General features: G+C 41.9%; 1 protein-coding gene across 1 annotated transcript; it reads left to right on the top strand.

Annotated features, from left to right (window-relative positions):
- Positions 1 to 2678: 2678 nt before the first annotated feature.
- On the top strand, positions 2679 to 5909 carry LOC308173989 (tripartite motif-containing protein 16-like; the record flags this gene model as incomplete). The annotated part of the gene is made up of 6 exons (XM_080549042.1): positions 2679 to 3263; positions 3859 to 3954; positions 4262 to 4483; positions 4685 to 4844; positions 5157 to 5216; positions 5383 to 5909. 6 exons carry the CDS (start codon positions 2679 to 2681, stop codon positions 5907 to 5909), a joined length of 1650 nt encoding a protein of 549 aa, XP_080405168.1.
- Between the last annotated feature and the right edge of the window lie 6876 nt (positions 5910 to 12785).

Raw genomic sequence — 12785 nt, forward strand, 5'->3', positions numbered from 1 at the left:
CGGATTTGGGCTCCTAATATCTAAAAAGCACTACGGTTTTCTTATTTTATCGGATTAAAGTAGCAAAGACCAGACATTCCCATTGACCGCCAGTCAAACTTCTACTCTAGCACCCAGAAAGGGGCGTGGACATGACGGGAGAGCAAAGTACCCGGATGCGTCGCTCTTATCTATGCAGTATACTCATTGAGTATGCAGTATGCAGTATGCAGTATGCAGTATGCTAGTATGCCATTTCGAACACAGCCCCTGTCTTGTAGCGCCCTCTACTGGTCACTACAGTGTTAACAGCTGTTACCAGTTTAACAGCGAAATCTCAGTCAAATTTACAATTAATATATGAGATAGCTTTTTTTTTCTTTTCTTTTGACGCAGAGCTCTGCTTTTTAATTAGTATATTTGTTCATGTTCATGTTTAGTTAGCAAGTTATAAAACGTTATTATATTTAGCAATAATAGCAGCCAGGTCGAGATGTGGGTACGGCCCTATGGCTCGGTCTGTCAGGGTGGGCTTGCAGTGGAGGCTCCTCCATAGAGGTGGAGGAGGCCTGGCCTCCCCAATAATTTGAGAGAAGAGAGAGAGATTTAAAAAAGCAATAATTATATTTTTTATTTTTTATTTATTTAACAAAAAAAATATTTTAAATTGTTTTATATTAATATTATTTATTAATATTATTTCCGTTTTGTTCATAAATATTTTCCATGGCTAAAACCCAATATTGCAATTGTAAAGCACCTACAGGCCAGAATCCCTATCCGTTTCTATTGAAGGAGGCCAGGCCTCCTGTCGAAAAGTCCAGGCCTCCTGTTGGAAAGTGGTTTCTCATAGAAGTCAATGTAATGCAATTTTTTTCATGGCAATATGTGATTGGCCCATCACTGAAAATGGGTGGGAACAGGAGGCCTCTCCTCCGTCGTAGTACCTTTTTTCCGCCACACGCGTGTATGAGTGCTGTTCTGCAGGATAAATATTAGAAATGAGTCCAGGGCTGAATGATTGACATTTTGTCAGGCAAAATGGATGTGAGAGAGGTACATGCAACAGGTGCTTGTGGTGGTGGCATGGGTCCGAATCCAGTGGGAGAGGAGGATGGGTTGAGTTAAGTTTTTTTTAATTGTTGAAATCCTGCAAGTTGAAATCCAGCAAGTTGAGTTGAGTTGAGTTGAGTTAAGTTTTTTTTAATTGTTGAAATCCTGCAAGTTGAAATCCAGCAAGTTGGCTTGCTGATATAACTTTAATATTGGGACAAACCTGTGGAGTGGAGTCCTGGAGAGAGCATGCCGCCCCTCAGCTAAAAAAGAGGTGAGTTGAACTAATCAGATGTCTCTACCAGTGTTACACCACTAGTTCTCAGTAGTAATAACACTCCATTGCATGTCTGTGTTTCTCAGCAGATGAAGCCAGCTGGAACCAGTACTGTCCTCACAACATTTAAACAAATAAATATTTATATTATATTGAATAAAACTACATTTGATAAAGAAACTGTTACGTATCTTTTTTATATGCTAAACGTGATTAAATTGATGATTACATGTTGAAGCTGTAGAAGAAGAAGAATGAAAAATGTAGGCTAAAAATTGTTTTTTAACCACATAATTATCAAATTCCTGCCTTTGACACATGTTCACTGGGCATTTATATTACATCCAAATGTCATTTCTCAACTTAATTATCAGGCAGGCTCATAGACTTACAGCAATGTCATTTCTTCAGGCAGGCTCATAGACTTACAGCAATGTCATTTCTTCAGGCAGGCACATAGGCTAAGCTCTGCACAATGAATTCCATCAATCAGAACTTTCTGATTGTAGCTTACACTCCAAATAGTATGCCTTTGGCCAGCACAAAGACAGATAAGAAGAACAGGGAACATTCCATTGCGAGTGAAGCGAGCAAGCGGGAAAAAATTGGCCTCCTCAATTCTGGAAGTCACCAGCCTCCACTGTGGGCTTGTGTGTCTTGTTTTGTGTCTTTAAGCAGGTAGACTACCTGGTGGGAGGGGCTGGAGACCCATTACAATTACAGAAACTTCATAAACTGCATATCCTATCTTAACTGTTTGGTAACCATGGTAATTAGGGTTAGGACCAAAAAGCCATTACAGATCACTGTTCCTAAATCAATGTTCCTATCCTAACTTGAGATTGAGTTGGTCATTTACATTTCAAACTCATTTTCTAACTTGTGATGACGACTACAGTTTTTAATGTACACATACATAATATGTATCGAAATGTTTAGGAAATTTGAATAATAATAATAATAATAATAATAATAATAATGTCTTGAAGTGTATTGCCCGTCGTTGTTTCTGATCCATTATAAGATAAGATATTATTGTCTACTCTAGTACTCTAGTAAGCTATGAGGTAGCTGTATAACTGTGCCATCTAGTGGCTACAGCTGGTAATTGAACTCCATCTCACATTAACACAATCTTTGAGGAAGTCCATAATAGTTGTATCCTTTGAGGATCACTAGGGGAACCCTGGTGGCTGCAGAAGGAAGTTGAATGAGTATTTCAATACGTCAACACTGTTCTTGGTCTCTGTCCAACACCACTCCCTCTACAGAACCAGGAAGTGTCCCCGCCCACAGAGCACTAAACACTTCTAGAGAAACGAAACATATCACTGATACTCTGTCCTGTCTGGTAGTGTTTGCAGCAAAAATGGCAGAGGGCATGGACTCCTTCAGTTGTCCGATCTGTCTGGATCTACTGAAGGACCCGGTGGCTATTCCCTGTGGACACAGCTACTGTATGGGCTGTATTAAGGGCTGCTGGGACCAGGATGATCAGAAGGGGGTCTACAGCTGCCCCATGTGTCTGGAAAGCTTTACTCCAAGGCCTGTTCTGAGGAAAAACACTCTACTGGCTGAATTAGTGGAGAAACTGAAGAAGACAGGACTCCAAGCTGCTCCTCCTGCTCCTCCTGCTCACTGTGATGCTGGACCTGGAGATGTGGAGTGTGATTTCTGCACTGGGAGAAAGCAGAAAGCTCTCAAGTCCTGTCTGGTGTGCATGGCCTCTTACTGTGAGACTCACCTCCAGCCTCACTATGAATCTCCTGCCTTTAAGAAGCACAAGCTGGTCGAAGCCTCCACACAGCTGCAGGAGAAGATCTGCTCTCGTCATGATGAAGTGATGAAGATTTTCTGTCGCACTGATCAGCAGTGTATCTGTTACCTGTGTACCATGGATGAACACAAAGGCCATGATACAGTGTCAGCTGCAGCAGAAAGGACTGAGAAACAGGTAAGAACCAGAGCTACTCGTTTGATAAAGGTAGAACTGACTGTGTCTTCCCACTGGCAGCTGATGAATGATGAATGATTGACAGAAAGGAGAGAAACTTCATGTTAGAAATGAAAGAGAGGAGAGATTGTGATTTTAGAAGCTCCCAATGGCTGTAGAAAAGTTATATTCATATACAGTTGTGAACACATACACTAAGATAGAAAATCCATGTGTTTTTTCAAACAAATTCATCCTTTATTGGGCTGGCGTGGAGCTGAAAGTCCATGTCACTGAAGTGAGTTAATGATTGAAATGATCATTTGACCAGGATTTTATGATCAGATCATTTTACTGTGATCTCTAAATTCTGCAAAAAAGAAAGAAAAAAGAAGTAAAACATTGCCTTAATGTACAGTACATGTATTCCATATGAGTTACACATTCCATGATATATTTAAATGAGTATTAATCACAAAAGTACAATTATTGTTAGGTTTTTTCATCTGCAATTCTTTTAGGCATATTATTGGTGATGAGCACCAATGCTGAATGTCAGTATATATATACTGTATATTTAATATAATCTGGCATTTCTATCACTATTTGTCCACAGAGGCAGCTGGGGATGGGTCAGCAGAAGGTCCAGCAGAGAGTCCAGGAGAGAGAGAAGGAACTGAAGGAGATCCAACAGGCAGTGGAGTCTCTCACAGTGAGTATTGACCAGAGGAGAGACACCATTACTGCTCTCCTCCAGTCAGCCACTCTCCACTTATTATTATTTTTTATTTAACTTGTATTCTTTATTTGATTTATGATGATTTAAGCAATCCCACTGTGTGGTGTGTGTGTGTGTGTGTGTGTGTATGTGTGTGTGTGTGTGTGTGTGTGTGTGTGTGTGTGTGTGTGTGTGGTGTGTGGGGTGTGTGTGTGTGTGTGTGTGGTGTGTGGTGTGTGTGTGTGTGTGTGTGTGTGTGTGTGTGTGTGTGTGTGTGTGTCTCTAACAGCGCTCTGCACAGGCAGCAGTGAAGGACAGTGAGAGGATCTTTACTGAGCTGATCCGCTCCATTGAGAGAAGGCTCTCTGAGGTGACGCAGATGATCAGAGCCCAGCAGGAGGCAGCAGTGAGTCAGGCTGAAGGACTCCTGGAGCGACTGAAGCAGGAGATCGCTGAGCTGAGGAGGAGAGACGCTGAGCTGGGGCAGCTTTCACACACAGAGGACCACATCCATTTCCTCCAGGTAACTATGGTAACCAGGTAACTACGCTGACCCTCCACCTGGAACACTGAAAGGAGCTTCCTGTTCAATTATTCATTTATTCTCTCTCTCTCTCTCTCTCTCTCTCTCTCTCTCTCTCTCTCTCACTCTCTCTCTCTCTCTCTCTCTCTCTTTCTCTCTCTCTCTCTCTCTCTCTCTCTCTCTCTCTCTCTCTCTCTCCAGAGTTATGTCTCTCTCTCCAGTCCCAGTGTATCTTCAGACGTACCCAGCATCATTGTGGGTCCTCTTCAGTACTTTGGAGATGTGACTAAGGCCGTGTCTAAGCTGAGAGAGAAACTAGAGGACATCCTTAAGGGGGAGTGGCCTAAGATCTCAACTATAGGTGGGCTAAAAACTCTGTCTAGTCCCTTTATATCGGCAACTTTAGAACACAGTCCTAATCATCTCTTTGTATACAGTACAGCAGTGGAGGCTGGTGGAGGTAGAAATCGGAGGACAGGCTCATTGTAATGCATGGATTGTAATGAGGAATGGTAAGCGTTTGACACCATTCCTCATTCCATGCATTACAATGAGCCTGTCCTCCGATTTCTACCTCCTCCAGCCTCCACTGCTGTACATGTACTGTATGTGTAATATGATATGATGTGAATGTTCTCTTTCTCTCTCTCTGAATGTGTTTGTGTGTCTGTAGTTGATGCAGTGGATGTATTACTGCCACCAGAGCCCAAGACCAGAGCCCAGTTCTTACGATGTGAGTATCTTTATCCAGAAGTAGCAAACAGTCTCCATTGATGCTTTCTACAAACCATGAGATAGAACTAGAGAGCTCTAGGAGAGGGAGAGACTCATCAAAGACAGGTTAGATATCTGACTTCCATTATTTCTCTGATTTGGTTTCTGCTCTGCTCTTCTCCCAGATTCCTGTCAGCTCACACTGGACCCAAACACAGCAAACAGACAACTGTCTCTGTCTGAGGGGAACAGGAAGGTGACACTTATGAGACAAGACCAGTCATATCCTGGTCATCCAGAGAGATTCACTGACCAGTTTCAGGTGCTGTGTAGAGAGGGTCTGTCTGGACGCTGTTACTGGGAGGTTGAGAGGAGTGGTTTTGCTGTTAGTGCAGCAGTCTCATATAAAGACATCAGCAGGTCAGGTGGTAACAATAGATTTGGATGCAATAATAAGTCCTGGAGGTTAGAGTGTTATAGTGTTGGTTATAGTTTCTATCACAATAATGTTGACACTGCAGTATCAGGCCCTCTGTCCTCCAGAGTAGGAGTGTACCTGGATCACAGGGCAGGTAGTCTGTCCTTCTACAACGTCTCCTCTGACACAATGACCCTCCTCCACAGAGTCCAGACCACATTCTCTCAGCCCCTCTATCCTGGGTTTAGGTTGGATTCCTATAACAGCAGTGCTGAGCTGTGTCAGCTGGAGTAGAGGTCTCTGTTAGAGTGGTGCTTTAGCATAACCTATTATTCTGTAGAAACATCTTTCTCTGTGATTTAGTCTTTAGAGTTGTATCATCATCACATATTCAATATAACGTGCTCTGTTCCAGAAATAATGTATGTTTAGATTGTTCCTTCTGTGCTGATCACAGGTTATGAATGTGTTTCTGTGGTGATCACAGGTTATGAATGTGTTTCTGTGGTGATCACAGGTTATGAATGTGTTTCTGTGTTAGTATTCTGGGTCTTTGCTCCATGTGATAGTATTCTGGGTCTTTGCTCCATGTGACAGGATCACCAAGGTGTCAGCTCAGAGGGACACAACTATGTAGATCCAAGATGTCTCTCTGACTATTCTGGAGCTAAAGAACACTGGATATCTGTGATAGAAAATGAACCTGCAATGACAATAAATGACAATGACAATAAAGTCCATTCATTCACCTGTGTTATATAACATAAAATCATTAATAAATCATAAATCTTCAAATTGAGGAACCTTTTTTTTTGTCTTTGTATATCCACATGATTGCTCCTCTGTGCATCTCTGCTTATTGAGGTGATATGAATGAGAGTGAGGTAAGAGACTCGGTTATGTTATGTTACTAACTATGTTACTGACATAATCCCGGTAGAGAAATATATCTTTGTGATAGCCCAGGAGACATGAATCAAGAACTGGAGGAAGCGGTGTTGCAGCATATTAGTTGGTCGACTCAACTGTATAAAGTAACTGCATGGTGGTACACTACTAGGTAGCACCCTAGTGGTACCCATGTAGGTTCTATCAATAGTGAGTTCCTCATGGGGTTATAACTGTAACCTCACACATTCAAACGACTGTTTTTACTTTGAATGATTTGAAGGATTGTAGAATGCCTCTGCGTTTTGAATCTTTTTTTGTACTGTCAAAAACTTTTCTGCCCAAATAAAAACGATTTCTATCTTTATGATCAGTGTGGTTTATGTCTAATGTTTCATTCGTTTAGTAGTGCGATCATGTGTGGAATGGATGTTGCATAATGTCCACCATCACCATTGTAGGTCAAAGTGCAACGGAGTCTCTTCCTGACGATGTGAATGGAAGCTGGACCACTGCATTTATTTAGGAGCGACGATGGAGACACGCTGAGCCTGAAAACCATTAATCTGGGGCCTTCTCCCATCTCTGTGGGGTTTGAGAGTGTGTGTAGGTGTATTTACTTACTGATCTGAACCAGGTGACGTTATGTTGATCTGAACCAGGTGAAGCAGATACTTGTTTCGCTGTTGTCGTTTCCAGAATGAATGTTTATTTATGACCGTATTTATTTGACAGTATGATGGCAACTGGAGTTGTGTTGCCTGAAAGGTCATTGTGTTGTTTATAGTGTTTCAAGAGTTCGTGATGTTAGAATTCTAAGGTTCTATCTCCATTTTTGTCAACATTGAGTTTTTTTACATAATCTGATCCATTAGGTGTTTATTAATGCCTGTGTGGTGTTATTTTTAAAATGTTGACATTTTTGAGTTAGTAATTCATAAAATACAAAGGTTCCATCTCACAAAACATAATGGAATGTAAAAACGTTGACGCTCAATATCTCTGAACTACCCTAAACGGAGATAGAACCTTATCATTCTAAACGGAGATAGAACCTTAGAACGGAGATTCATTCTAAACGGAGATATCATTCTAAACGGAGATAGAACCTTATCATTCTAAACGGAGATATCATTCTAAACGGAGACAGAACCTTATCATTCTAAACGGAGATAGAACCTTCTCATTCTAAACGGAGATAGAACCTTATCATTCTAAACGGAGATAGAACCTTATCATTCTAAGCTCACAAGTTCTCTTTTGTTTAAGTATATCACTGTCTGTCTCTAGCATGATTTGACGCGCAACCACTCTAGTTGGCGCCAAACAGTGCGCTTGTAGCGCCAAACCTAACGGTCATAACACCAACTGATGTTTGTATTCCTTCCTCCACCCTTCATGCATGGTGCATCTTACCGGTAAGTCTTGACTAGTGTTTTGATAGTTGCCTTTTTGCTCAGATCACATAAATACATTTTAGATAGGCCTATGGATGACGTTTATAAATGTTACATATTATTACAGCGTGAAACATTCAGTGATGCGTAATTTCTGCATGCAGCCTCACCAGAAATGTAAACAATTACATGGGGAAAATGCATTATGCATGCACGTAGCACCAGGTTTCTGTTAGTCTACCTATCATTTGTGCTCAAGACATTACGTTTTTAATGAGAGCCGCATTTGGCTACTTTTTTCAAAACATGATTTGAAGTTCAACATGATTTGTTTTAAACATCTGAAAAACATAAGCAATTAAGTGATAATTGCTTATGCAATAAAGTGATAAGTCGTTCTTTATTTGGTTATGAAGAGGTACACATATAAGTCATCTCCCTGTCATCAGGGATTTGTAGTTCTTTATTTGATTTGCCTGTAAATCCCCAGATAAGAGTGTTACATTAGTTTTCTTAAGATAGGATAATGAATAAATCTAAGACAAACTAAGTAGAGGCATAAGTGTGTGTAGTATGACACTGTTCTTCCTCATTAAAAAGTACATATTGCCATGAGAGACTAGTCAGGGAGTAGCTGTATTCCCTGCTCTTAAGAGATAGATTGATTGATCAGAGTTTAAACAACTTTGTGAGGTACTTGGGGCGTAACTAAGCTAATGGTAGCCTATGTGGGTGACACATCAGCAGCACCACTACCACATCTGTGGGATCCACAGGGCCAGATGGAGAGAACACTGCATGCCCAGAGGAAGAAGCTGCACCTACACAACTACAACAAACGCCTGGAGCACCTCAGGTCAGAGGTCAGTGAGAGCGAGATCCTCTTGAACCTTAAACCAATACCAATGCTTGTAATGTTTTTGTTTGTTGTATATATATGCATATATCCTTTGTCCTGTGGTTAAGCCTCATCCTCCCTGTTCAGTTTGATAAGCTTAAAGAGAGCTACGGGAGACGGCAGGATCACTGTTATAGACACAACACAATGGACCAATCACACACCTTCTCCGAGCACAGCGTCTTGAGTAAGAAGTTAGAGGTAAGACCGTTGATTAGGATTATGTCTCATCATGACTGCTTCGTGGAATGTAGTAACGCCTGGTCCAAAATCACCTTGTAGACCCAGACTAGACAGATCTGAAAGGATAGGATTCATATTTTAAAAATGACTGGGACTGTTCCTAACATACTAGATAGCTAAGTGGAGCTATAATCGTCCTCAGCGCATCATCAGTTCCTTTCAGAGCTACACAACTTGACAGATTTATCATCAGGTATGATGGAAAGCATTATGCATCAATTCACATTTTTTTGGTACACTACTTCCTTCAGACAGGTTGCTACTCTACTCGGTCAGTAAGTGAAGGATGACATTGTGGTAATTGCCTGTCAAAAGTCTGAACCACTCATGTAATTGTGTGTGTGTGTGTGTGTATGTGTGTGTTTGTGTGTGTGTGTGTGTGTGTGTGTGTGCGTGCGTGCGTGTGTGCGTGCGTGCGTGCGTGCGTGCGTGCGTGCGTGTGTGTGTGTGCGTGCGTGCGTGCGCAAATAAAATGGTAATACAATAATATATTGTTTACTATCTGGTTAAAGATTGTTCCTCATGTATCATCATAGGATCACCATAAACTTGTGACAGATTCCTTCAAGTACTGATTACAGTTGGGGATTAGTAAGTTATGTCATAATTGGTTCTGCTAAAATGTGGAACAAAGGCTATTGAAGAATTACAGTTGCAGTACCTGATGGCACAGTCGTGAGCTTAGAATGATAAGGTTCTATCTCCGTTTAGGGTAGTTCAGAGATATTTAGCGTCAAGGTTTTTACATTCCATTATGTTTTGTGAGATGGAACCTTTGTATTTTATTAATTACTAACTAAAAAACAACACCACACAGGCATTAATAAACACCTAATGGATCAGATTATGTAAAAAACTAAATTTTATACCAAAAATGGAGATAGAACCTTATATTCTAACGTCACGAGTAGCTGATGGCACAGTAGTGAATGTTTTGGGCTCTCCTTCAGGAGCTGAACACAAAGTGTGAGCAGTGGGAGAACCAGAGACTGGACCAGCAGAAGGACATAGCTGCTTTAGAGGTCCATCAGAAGTCCCTGGCCTTCAAAGTCCAGGTTTTCCAGGTATCCTATTATTCGTTGTATGCAGGTCTTGGTTGCACAGTGATGTGTTCTGAAGTCACCTAGTACATGATGTAGTCAGAGTTACCGTTTACCTGACATAGATTAAGTTCACTACCAGACTCCAAAACTCATCTTTAATGGAGACTGGAGAGACTGGAGTGATTCATTTGAACGTCTTATTTATCCCAGGAATTTTTGTCTGAGAAACTGCCCCATACTGTTACATTTGTGTCTGAGAAACTGCCCCAAACTGTTACATTTTCCATAGAAAGACATATCAGCAGGATAGAGAACGTCAGCAGCTTTTTTGTGTCAAGGTTCTTAGGCTATTTTCAGAAGCCGTCTTTATTAACTCAAGCATCAGGTGTACCATTTAATTTTAGTTTATGTTTAAACACCTGTGAGCCTCAGTGGATAATTATTATGTACAGTATCTGTATACAACAGACAACAGTTCCCCATGTCGCTCTACAGTCACTGGGTACCACTGGCGGACTCAGGGGGGGGCAGGGGGGGCGCCCACGGTTGAAAAACGTCTCTCTTAAGTGCCCTTTTGAGTGGCAAAAATGCCCTTTTGAGTGGAGAAAATGAGAGGAAGTGCCCTATTGGTGCCCCTCCAATGGTCTAAACTTGACCATGTGCCCCCACAGTTGAAAAACGTCTCACTAAAGTGCCCTTTTGAGTGGCAAAATTAGAGGATGTGCCCTATTGGCTGCCCTTCCAATGGTCTAAACTTGACCATGTGCACTGATGGGGTCCCATGTTGTGCAGTAGGTGCCCTTTTTTTCTATTCGTCCCCCCTGCCCTTCAAACACCCTGAGTCCGCCACTGCTGGGTACACAGGTTTCTTTGTTATTTCAATACATCTGTCAATCATATTTAAGTGTAGAGGGATGAGTGGAATCATGTACAGTATTTTAACACAGACTGGTAGTTAACCATGAGTTGAATGTGACTCTCACTCAGGCAAGTGGGGGCCACCTGCCGCCCCAAGAGGTACCGGTAGTGGTGGACCGAACAGAGACACAGTGGCAGGAGAGTGAGGTCACATCGCTGCAGACCCAATTGGACCAAGCGCTGGAAGAGGCGTATAACAACGAGGTCAAAGGTCAGCAGCTGAGAGAAGAAACTGAATCTAAACGGAGGAGGTCACAGGAGGAAATACAGCGCCTCCTACTGGAGATAGAGATGAACTGCACAGAACAGCAGGTATTATATTGCAATCCTATCATCATGGGCTGAAACAATGTTGTATGATTAACTTCAGTTGGCTTAAGCTATTTTAGCTTTACAAGTGGATTTATTTTTCTGCTCAAAATTGTGTGAATTCTAGCTTCATTAGCAAAAGTGGGATAGATTTAACCTGATGAATTCGGTTTTTTGATTCCAAACACTTGATATTCCTACCAAAAGTGCAGATGTCCAAATCATTTTCCCAGGCGGTTTTCATTTCTCCAGCAGTTATGAGCTCCACAAAGCAGCACTATAGCGTGGTAGAAACGTTCAGTGCCCTGTATGGCAATATGAGGACATCTGCATAATATCCTTTAGAGGTTATACATATTGTCAGTGATCATATCTCTGCCTTGATTGGCAGATACAGTAACAATGTCATTTATACTGAGATGGGTTCTATTCATCAACAAATGCAAGCCTATCTCGGCCAAGTTTCATGGCTGTTACATTTGGCTTCAGAAATCTGTGGAGGAGCTTGACAATCTCACGTCAGACCTGTGGACCACTGAGGACCTCATCCACGCCAGACAGAGGATGGGGGAGAGGAGAGGGCAGAGCGGGGTGTCCAGGTTGCAGGAGCAGCTACTCGCACAAGAGAACGCTCTGAGGTGGGCTGGAGGTATTACTATCGATGCAACCCCCTGTGAATACACTGCTCAACCCAAACTAATGGCAAAAATATATATATAAAAAAGTTTGGAAACGTTATTTCAGTCGATTCTTCCTCCCTTTTAATAATACCAACTGGTATTGTATTTTATATCGTTGGAAAGCCTGATTAGTCACCTTTACAACTTGTAAGGATCATGCATTCGTGGAATGAGTAACACAGCTAAACGTGTGGGTAGCGGCCCAATTTTTGGGGGCCAAAATCCCCTTTATTATTAAAGGGGAGGAATAATCGACCAAAATAAAGTTTCCAAACTTTCTAGAACATGTCCTCTTTCACTCTATACTGACATTTCTTTACTCTGGTAAACGAGAAAAGGGAAATGAAGAGAATGGAAAACGTAGAATGGACCGAGAGGAAAGGCACATGTCTTATCGGTCTGCCCCTCCCTCCCTCTCTCTCTCTCTCTCTCTCTCTCTCTCTCTCTCTCTCTCTCTCTCTCTCTCTCTCTCTCTCTCTCTCTCTCCTTCTGTCAGACTGGAGGCCTATCACTCTGCTGCCCCGCCACTGCAGGAGTCTCTTGTGAAGGAGGAACTGCAGTGCCTGGAGCATGCTGGGAAATTCAAGGATAATGCCATCGCCACGGTACTGTCCCCATGATGACGCAACAGGAGTTCAGATTCAATTGAACACTTACCGTCAAGACGCCAGGATACAGAGGGATTCATTTTAAATAGTCGAAAACAAGATGAAAAATATAACCGCAAGTGGCAGTGGGGCGTGTTCCTACAGATATAGAGAGAGCCCCCATAACCATAAATGGGGTGAGATTGA

The sequence above is a fragment of the Nansenia antarctica genome, assembly GCF_963989245.1.
Source record: "Nansenia antarctica genome assembly, chromosome: 19".
Classification (NCBI taxonomy): domain Eukaryota; kingdom Metazoa; phylum Chordata; class Actinopteri; order Argentiniformes; family Microstomatidae; genus Nansenia; species Nansenia antarctica.